The sequence below is a fragment of the Poecilia reticulata genome, chromosome 15, assembly GCF_904066995.2.
Source record: "Poecilia reticulata chromosome 15, P_reticulata-male-v2, whole genome shotgun sequence".
NCBI classification, from domain to species: Eukaryota; Metazoa; Chordata; class Actinopteri; order Cyprinodontiformes; family Poeciliidae; genus Poecilia; species Poecilia reticulata.
The window spans coordinates 26,059,010-26,068,410 of record NC_088844.1 but is presented as its reverse complement, the minus strand read 5'-3'; the positions used below and the strand labels follow the sequence as shown (position 1 = coordinate 26,068,410).

The following is a 9,401-nucleotide window of genomic DNA, read 5'->3' as shown; positions in this document are numbered from 1 at the left end:
ATTATTTTCTTAAAAGTATTAGTGGATCTGCTCTAAGTTTTAACACTAAAACATAAAATATCTGCTTTCCTTAACATCCATCCTCACTCAAACTGAAAGAGATCATCAGTGTTTTACTACTTTGACTTTTAAGTTGATTTTTAAAAGAAAAAATATGCACATATCTCTGCAGGCAGGACTGAGCCGCAGCTGTTTGTAGTGATTTCACATTAGCTGGTCAGCCTGTCGGCTGAAACCGTTTCTAGTTATCTTTAATCACTCGATCATTGTATGTTAACCTGGAGCATAAGTAATAATCTGATGGGACGGTTCAGTGATAGAGGACTTTTCCCCTTTTCCAGAAATGCATCTGAAATATTTTAGATCATATTTACACAACTAGAAGTTCATTAGTATTTTGAGTTTTATGTGTTATTTAAAATATGCAGGTCTTGCATGAGTTATGCAAGTTTGTAAAAAACAAAAAATGCTGAGGTTGTCTGATAGGATTTAGCTGAAGCACAGAGAGAAAGCTGAGACATTGATTTTCTTCCTCTTGCAGATAAAAGATAAAACAATGGAGCTTGCTGTGCTCGCCCTGATAACTCATGACTGCATTGTCTTCTTTTATACTTGCAAAACTGTAAATCTGCTCCTGGACTTTGCTCCGTATTGACGTTCAGTGTTTACATTATCAGTGCATTTCAATTGTAGTTGCTTCCCTAAACACAAGGAAAAAAAGGTCCAGACAGTTACAGCTGACAGGTAAAAGTCCAGTTGCTCCTGCTTCAGCCATCCTTTGTTTTCCCACAGGGCTGCTTTGCATATGAACATCACTGACTGAATTCAGCTCACTGCTCCACTTTGCTCTTTTTCCAAAAAGTAGTTCCCTAAGATTGCTGCATGTTGAAAGCATTTTCTGTAAAGTTAAAGCTGAAGTGTGTAACTTTTATTTTTAAAAATATGCTGTTTATTTTGACATATTTGTTAAAACTGTCACCATGTCGTGACAGCGTAATATGAGACAGATAATCAGAGAAAAGATTGATTTCCTCCACTTTCGCCGTAAACTATTATTGCCGTCTGCAGAAGTGAACCAAAAGCAACCAATGAGAGTCAGGAAGCAAGTGTCAATCATGCTCACATATGCTGCAAAAAAAAGGTTCCTGTAAACAACTATTACAGGAACCTTTCAATCTAACATCTAACTAGCCTTAACATTCATATGTAGCTGCTTCCCTGAGGCCCTAAATACAACCACAAAGCTGTGCTAGCTGCAGCTTGACACAAGATTGTGATTGACAGTGCAAAGTCAAGTCTATTGGCTCAGATTGGTTGTTTCTGGTTAGCGAAACTATCACAACAAAGTGACATTTCAGTGAAAGTGCTTAAAATAAGTAGAACGTGTTTCTGTCTTTGTACCTTAGCATCATGTGACACAAACCGTGAAGTGGTTTCTGTTAGTGACTCGCTGTTTTGTTTCCATGTCTCTGGCCTTCTCTCAGATCTGGAGTTGGATGGCTGTTAGATGTGAGCTGGTGAGAGTTGGTGAGAGGTCGGGGGATGCTGCGGGGGTCAGAGTCCCCACCTTCAAACATTCACCTCACCCTGTCCCACCCCCTCTGGCTTTGGTGAAACTTTCCAGGATTTTTAGTTCAATATAAATAGGTGCTCTCTCACGATAGAGAGACACTGACTGACCTCATTCTCAGCTGAAACACCCAGACACCAGCTCTGCCGATCAACTGCGATGTGGAAAGACTCCAGTCATGGTAAGAATTACAGGATAAGAGTTACAGGAGCTAAAAATCAGCTATTCTGTGATTAAAGTAGATTTTTTAAAGCTAAAAATCAATTATTTTTTAAAAAGAAATAGCTCTTTATTCAATGTAAAAACAAAAAAAACAAAAAAATTTAAACAAAAAAGTAACTTTTTTAAACTAGTAATGAGCTAATTTAGGAACAACACCATGTTGCTTTTTAAATCTAAAATCAGTGGATTTTTAAACTAAAAATCAACTATTTTATCCAGATTTCTGTTTTGTTGAAACAGTCAAAACTTTTAGGGTCCGTTCACACTGAAGCCTGAAGTAACTCAATTTCGACTTTTTTCATGTAATGCGACCTGTATTTGATCTTTTCATGGCAGTTTGAACAGCACAGATTATTTTTATAGGATTATTTTTCGAACGCGACCCACATCTGATAGTATCCGATTCAAATGCTACCACCAGGCCGCATTCATCCGAACTGATATCCAGTTCGGATGAACTGGATATCAGTTGATATCCAGTTCATCCGAACTGATATCCAGTTCATCCGAACTGATATTCGGATGATTCGCCCAAGCGGGAAGAAAAACAACAACCATGATGGACAATATGAGGATTAAGTTGTTAATATGCTCCTCAACAACACGTTCAAATATGTAAGCTAAGCTACACCGTTAGCCTCCATGTTTACTTCCGCAAACACCGAGCACTTTTTCTTCTTCTTCTTTTTATGGCGGTTGGCAGAACACTTAGAACGGTCACGCTATTGCGCCCTCTACTGCGCATGCGGGACACTTTAGGTCCGTTCACACTGCAGAACTTATACAGGTCGCATTTCTGTGGCAGTTTTAACGGCCCGGCAAAAAAAAAATCCGATTTGACACAAAAAAATCGGAGTTGGGTCACTTCAGGCTGCAGTGTGAACGCATTTAAGCCGTTTTCGCACTGCAAGGAACAGAACTTCGGTCCGGTTCCACCTCTACTGCAGCAGCCCTGTTGTGTTTGCATACAACTGTACCTGACGTCACTATCTCTGAAACTAAATGGTTTCGATGCAGCGGCCGAAGCCTTTTCCTCAGAGATACGGTGGAAAACTTTCTCATTCCTCGTTGACCGATCTAGTTCATTCTGCACTCGTTCATCAGGGAGCGAGCGGAGGAAAGAAATTACCTCATCATGGGACCAGGTAACAGCAGAATATTGAGGGGAATTCATTGCAAATTTAAAATATATATTTAAAAGAGCACTTTTTTTTTTTTTTTTACAAAATACAGTAAGAACAGTTTAGTGAGAGTTAGCTGGACCCGATCAACGGCTGACTGCAAAAAACAACCAGCTGCTGATTCTAAGCAGCCCCGCTTGGCCGGCCCGATTGGAACCAGCCGGGTCGGAGGTTCTAATGCAAACACGGTCGGCCCTTTGACCCCGTTCCGTTCGGTTCCTTGCAGTGCGAAAAGCGGCTTTAGAGACAGAGGAGAAACGCGCATCTTGCCAAGCAGAAACTGATATTTATTTATCACTGCTCTTTTGTTATTTCAAGTTTATTGATATTTCATTAACAAAATGTGTTTTAACAATTGAAATGTGTTTTAACAATTTGCTCGTGTGTTCTGCGTCAGCCAGATGTTTCTGGTAGAACATGAACAGTGTCTCAGTGTCTTTGCTCCGTATCTCTCTCCCCAGATGAGAGCCGGGTTTCGGCCTCCAGCAGCGGCTCGTCTCGCAGCGCCAGCCGCAGAAAGAGGACGAGTTTCTCCAAAGAGCACGTCGAGCTTCTGCGCGCCACCTTCGAAACCGACCCGTACCCCGGTATCAGCCTCCGGGAGAGCCTGTCTCAGACCACCGGTTTACCGGAGTCACGCATCCAGGTAAGAAACTACGCAAACGATGAGTTTCCATTAGCAGAGCAGCAAAGAGGAAATCTGAGAGAGAGAAATAAGAGCCGAAAATACACTTTACAAAATGGAAAAATTAAATCCAGATATTTAAAAATACAGAGAAAACAGGATCAGCTGTGTTAGATACCAGGAAAAGAAGGGAAAACTGTTGTTTTTATTTATTTACTTACTTGGTTGTTCATAATGTATGTATAAAAATATTTATTTACACTTTTCTTTTTATATTTTGCTTATTTTTGTCAAGCAAAATATATAAATAATTCTAATTTTAGACACAGAGAGCAATATTATTGATCTATTTCTGTATTAGTATTTATCCTGTAATGATCATTTTCCCCCTTTTTTATCATTTTTCCCCTTTTTTGGTTTGTTTGTGTTTTGGTTTTTCTGTAGTTTTTTTTATTTCCATATTGAAAAGTTAAAAATGACTGAAACAAAAAAAACAAGATGAAACTAATACAGAAATAGAGAATATTTCTGTATGTTTCTAATTTTAGAATTAACATTAGATTTGATTAAAAAGTGTAATTATGCATAAGTTTTTAATGAAAATTCATTTAAAAAGTAGAAATCGCTGCATTCTTTATATTACTGAATCAGTTTGCTGTTTTCATGCTTTTATTATGAAATCTCAGTTTTTAAAAGCGTCCTACATTTCAGATCCTACTGATCCACGTGTCTTAAATCAGAACCTGTTTTTATCACATTTGAGGTTCACCTGATTTGTTCCTGCTTGTCTGGCGACTGATTAACTGAACCTGTTTTTATCACATTTGAGGTTCACCTGATTTGTTCCTGTTTGTTTGGCGACTGATTAACTGATTTTAATCAGCTCCGTGTTTAAACTCTTGTTTTGTTTTATTTCCTGTCCAGGTTTGGTTCCAGAACCGTAGAGCCCGCACCCTGAAATGTAAAGAAGCAAGAAAGGCTCTGTGGCTGTCCAGCAGCCCGCATCCTGATGCTTTCCCTTCACCTCCAAGCGTCGCCAGCAGCGGGTCATCGGCACCACTGAGGCCTCTGGGGCCACTGCCCACCTACCCAGAACCCATCAAACCGGAAATGGACAAAACCACCTACTACAACCAACGCCCTCCTGCTTACTCTCCCCCTGGACAGTACAGACCCTTATTTGGGCTTCAGAGTAGCCACACCACAATGCCCAGTGCGCCCATGTGGGGCATGTGGTCCCAGCCCGGCACCCAGGCCTCTGCTGTTCCCCCTCCGTGGTGCAAACCGCTGGAGATGATGAGCTTCGCCGGCAGCGGGTCAAACGTCTCGTACCCGGAGCAGCAGATGTACAGCACCTCCGTCAGCTCCCTGTCCTCCACTCCAGCCACGCCGGACTCTGGGTTCTGGGAATCCTGCGTCGGGAGCAGCCCTCAGCTGGAGAGGTTTTGGACTGGGATGGTTCTGGAGGAGAGCAGCGAGCCGCAGTATCCTCAGGCCCCCCCGCAGGCCCCGCTGCAGGCTCCCCTGCAGGCCCCGCTGCAGGCCCCCCTGCAGGCCCCCCTGCAGGCCCCGCTGCAGGCCCCCCTGCAGGCCCCGCTGCAGGCCCCCCCGCAGGACCCGCTTCCTGTTCTGTCCCTGGAGGAGATCCTGGGGGTGTTGGATGAAAACTGGTTGGAAGGAGAAACTCTGGAGGGTTGTGCTTCTTAAGAAAAAACAGCTTCCTATTGATGCTGTGTTAGCTCAGATCTTTGGTCATTTGTACTTTTATTTATAGCTGCAGTGTGTAACTTTTATAAAACGTTCTTCACTTGGTGACAGTTTTAGCAAATACTCTGTATAAAATTTACATACTGCAGCTTTAAAGTATGTGCAGCTTAAATAAATTCACGTTTTGTGTTTAAAGAAACACAGTGTAACGTTTGAAATGACTGAAAATGTTTATTAATTTAAAGTTTTGTCTTTTAACACAATGTCACTTGGTTTAATGTATTTATTAACCTACCCAATATTTAAAAACACGACTGATCATTTCTGTTAAAATAATAGATCTGAATTTCTGAAAGTTTTTTTTTTTTTACATTTACACAACTAATCTATCAAGCAGTGAAGAAAATGCAAGTCAACTGAGCAAACTGAAAATTATATGTTTTATTTCTAATAACTGTAATAACTACCTCTATTGTTAATATAGTGCAATGCAGGGACAGCCAGGGTCAAAGGTCATTCAGCATTCAGAGTCGTTGAATATAATTGATATGCAATCTAAAGTAAACTTTGTGTAATTTCATTATCGTGCAATATTTGTTTTTCCAAGGGAAAGGTGCTGTTACATCTTTTAAGTGTAACCGTCCAATAATTTACTTACCAGCTGCCTCTAGTACTTTTTTGCACCTAAAGCAAAACATTTAATCTGTTAGCACAGAAACAGAGAAAATATTTAATGTTTCAGGCAAAAGTAGTGGTGTGACTAAATAGTCAACATAGTGTTAGTTTGAACTATTATGAGCAGGCCTAGCGCTGCTTTAGCTGACAAATAATAGTTGTTTTTTTGGGTGATGGTTGGAGTCCCCCCCTGTTTTTTGAAAAGGGGAGCGGGTTTTTTTTTTTTTCTTGCCGATTTGAAAGGCAGAACTTCAACTTGGTGGGAAATTTTATGTTTTTGATTATTTATTCAATGTTGCATGACTCTATGTTTTTGTGTTTAATGATGTAATGCACTTTGAAATGCCTTGCTGCTGAAATGTGCTATACAAATAAAATTTGATTTGATTTATTAACTCAACTCTGAGTAGCTTTTGGCTCATTCTTGATTCACTGTTGGCTATGCTAGCTGCTAGCTTGACTTTGAGTTACCATCAGTTTTGAGTCTGAGTAGCTTACATTACTCTTAGTAGCAAATTTCTTGATTATGAGGAAATTTTAGCTTGGCTCTAAGTACTTGATAATTTATTTTATGTGTTATGGATTGCTTTTTTGTCTCGAAATGAAGATTTTCACTATTTGCTGGATTCTGAGTTGATGTTAGTGATTCTATGTAGCACTTAGCTCAACTGTGAGTAGCTGTTAGTTCCGCTATGGGTAGCACGTAGCTTGATTCTGAGTCGCTGTCGGCTTTTCCCGGTGTAGCTGTTGGCTAGTTCTGAGTAGCTGCTAGCATAGCTGTGAAAACGTGTCGATTGGACTCAGAGTAACTGTTGGTTTGACTTTCCGTAGCGCTTAGCTTATCTGTTAGCCGGGTTCTGAGTAGCTGTTAGCAGAGCTGTGAAAAGGTGTCAGTTGGACTTAGCTGGTTCCTAAGCTGCAGTTTGTTTGACTGCAGCTTAGGAGTCAAACTCCTAAACTGCAGTCAGCTTAGGACTGCAGCTAAGCAGTGCTAAGCTAAGCTGACCACTTAGCTTATCTAGGAGCTACGTTTTCAGAGATAAGCACTTAGCTTATCTCTGAGTAGCTGTTTGCTCGACTCTGTGTTGCTGTTAGCTATTTGTAGCTATTTATTCAACTTTGCGTAGCACTTAGCTTAATTTTGAGTAGCACTGGCTGGTCTCTGAGTAGCTGATAGCTTGACTCTAACTAGCTGTCAGCAGAACACAATACACTACTTTGCTAAACTCTAAGCAACTGTTAGCTCAGCTCTGCGACTTAGCACATAGCTGGACAAGGAGTAGCTGTCATCTAAACTTGATTAGCACTCAGCTGACTAGCTGTTTGCAGACTTTGAGTATCTGTTAGTTTGACTCGAAGTTACTGCTATCTGCAAACTGAGTAAAGTCAAACTAATAAAATAGCATAAGATAGGTGTTTTTTGACTTTATGTAGTTTTTAACTCAACTTTCAGTTTCTGTTAGCTCAACTCTGCTTGGCCCTTTGCTGGAGTATTAGATTTAATTCATGTTTTGCGATGCAGTTAGCTTTTCTCTTCGTAATCATTATTAGATATGACTACTAGAAATTGTATGCATCCAATTTACATCAGAAAGCAGAACATGATTAGTGAAAACTTTGTAAAATTTACACGACTCTTAGGTTCTCTTTCTTCATTCAAGAATTTTCTCTGTGTTAACGTATAACCACAGCGTTGGCTCTGATAAGTTATCAGAAAAAATTCCTCTGTCATTGATATTTGACAGCTCTGCTATCATGCAGGGGGGGGAGTAGGTTCGTTTCTGCAATGGGTGCCGCAAAAGGCTCTTATGTTAATGGTAATATGTGGGCTACACACAAAAACACGACTTTTATTTCCAAATCTGATGCATTTTACAGGCAAGAAAAGAGAAACTTTGAGGTAAACGTTTCCCACATCGTGTGTATTTCTCCCAATTTGAGAGCAGGACTTTGAGTCAAATCCTAAACTTTGTGTAATCATGTGAAATAAAGAGAATCCTGAGGATTATTGCTCCTGCTTTTAGGTTTTGCAGTTGCGTGGTCGCTGTTATTTCCACTATGTCTGTCAGAAATGGTCTTTAAACTATCTGACTCTTTTTATTTAAGAACCCAAAATGAACTGGGTCAGAAATGTTTATCGGGGTGTTTCTGCATGTGTGCAGTTCATCTGTGTCGGTCAGCAGTGGAGAAATTGACGTAATGCCTTTAAAAACCCAGAGTTGGGACGGCGCTGCGTCAGCAGACTGACCTCTGAGGTGGGGAAGAAAGTCACACAAACTGTTTTTATCTAAAGAGCAAAATATAAACTGCTGCTAGATGTTATTTTTAGCTTTATTTAATTTGTGTGATTTAATATTTTTCTGCTTGTTAAATTTTTCTTTTGCATGATTTCTTTGGGTTTTTTTTTAGTTCCTGCTTTATACCACTAGAGGTCCTCGGTTAACCCTTCACACAATTTTAAACTAACTCAAACTTTTAAGCAAACAAAATAAGTTTCTAACAGTTTTTTGTTACAAAATAAATGCAAAAACCTGCATTTCCTGCTGTAGTTTCATCTGGTTCAAACCTCGGCTCGAGTGAGGTGTTTATCTGCCTAAACAGGCATTTCTAAATGCTTCTTTATTTTATCCACAAAATAAGACATAAAGTTGTTTCATCCTGTTTCACCTGACATAATAAAGCATGCTTCCTCACCCAACAAACCGTGAAAATAAAATAAACAGGATGTTGGGCCTGAAGCTTGTTCTGACCTCTCGCCTGAATACTCGCGTTGGGAGGAAGGGTGTCGGCATCATGTCAGTGTTTGATGCAAGTTCCTTTCTCAATGCATGCAGAAGACATACAATAGGCTTAGACACAAGAGGCAACATGACTTATAGGATGCACTAAAGATAGATCAGCAGAGGAAACACTGGAGACTGTCTCCAGCAGGTGTTGACCAGAACGTGAGGGTTATGACAGCTGCATTTTTAATCAAAGCCGCATGTAAACCAAGACACATTTAGAGTTAGAGGTAAAAGAGTAAAAAATGTTGTAGAAATGTGTAGTATACTGAGTTAGTTCCTCATTTAGGTTTAGTTGGATTACCCCCCAGACCACTAGAGGGAGCAGTGGGGAGATTGAAGCAGAGTTAAGAAAGAAAGGCTAGGGTAGAATGAGCTAGCGCCTGTAGCGTGTAGGTTGTGTTCAAGACCGAATAAACAAGTTAAAGACAACTGCTGAGAGGGACTCTGATATCACAAAATGTGAATTGGGTAATCTATAAAATGAGTATTTCAACTAAATGTTGTTGAAATCCATATCATACAAATGTCTTCAAACTGTTTTTGTTGTTTGTGATGGGAGGATGTCCAGTAGCAGTCAGTCTTGCAAAAAATCTGTAGAGGCCTCTGACTGAAGAATGTAGCATGATATGCTAACA

At 40.1% G+C, this 9,401-nt stretch overlaps 1 protein-coding gene across 1 annotated transcript; it reads left to right on the top strand.

The window, feature by feature from the left end:
- Nucleotides 1–215: 215 nt before the first annotated feature.
- Nucleotides 216–7,124, top strand: LOC103477359 (uncharacterized). Its single transcript, XM_008430433.3, has 3 exons — nucleotides 216–1,751; nucleotides 3,435–3,619; nucleotides 4,523–7,124. The coding sequence occupies exons 1-3, from the start codon at nucleotides 1,730–1,732 to the stop codon at nucleotides 5,303–5,305; spliced, it is 990 nt and encodes a 329-aa protein (XP_008428655.2). The 5' UTR covers nucleotides 216–1,729; the 3' UTR covers nucleotides 5,306–7,124.
- Nucleotides 7,125–9,401: the final 2,277 nt, after the last annotated feature.

What these genes read in the sequence shown, in the direction of transcription:
- LOC103477359 (XM_008430433.3), top strand. Translation starts at nt 1,730, where the DNA reads ATGTGGAAAGACTCCAGTCATG. An exon ending in GTGGAAAGACTCCAGTCATG is followed by an intron (nt 1,752 to 3,434) that starts GTAAGAATTACA and finishes CTCTCTCCCCAG; the next exon opens with ATGAGAGCCGGGTTTCGGCC. An exon ending in TACCGGAGTCACGCATCCAG is followed by an intron (nt 3,620 to 4,522) that starts GTAAGAAACTAC and finishes TTTCCTGTCCAG; the next exon opens with GTTTGGTTCCAGAACCGTAG.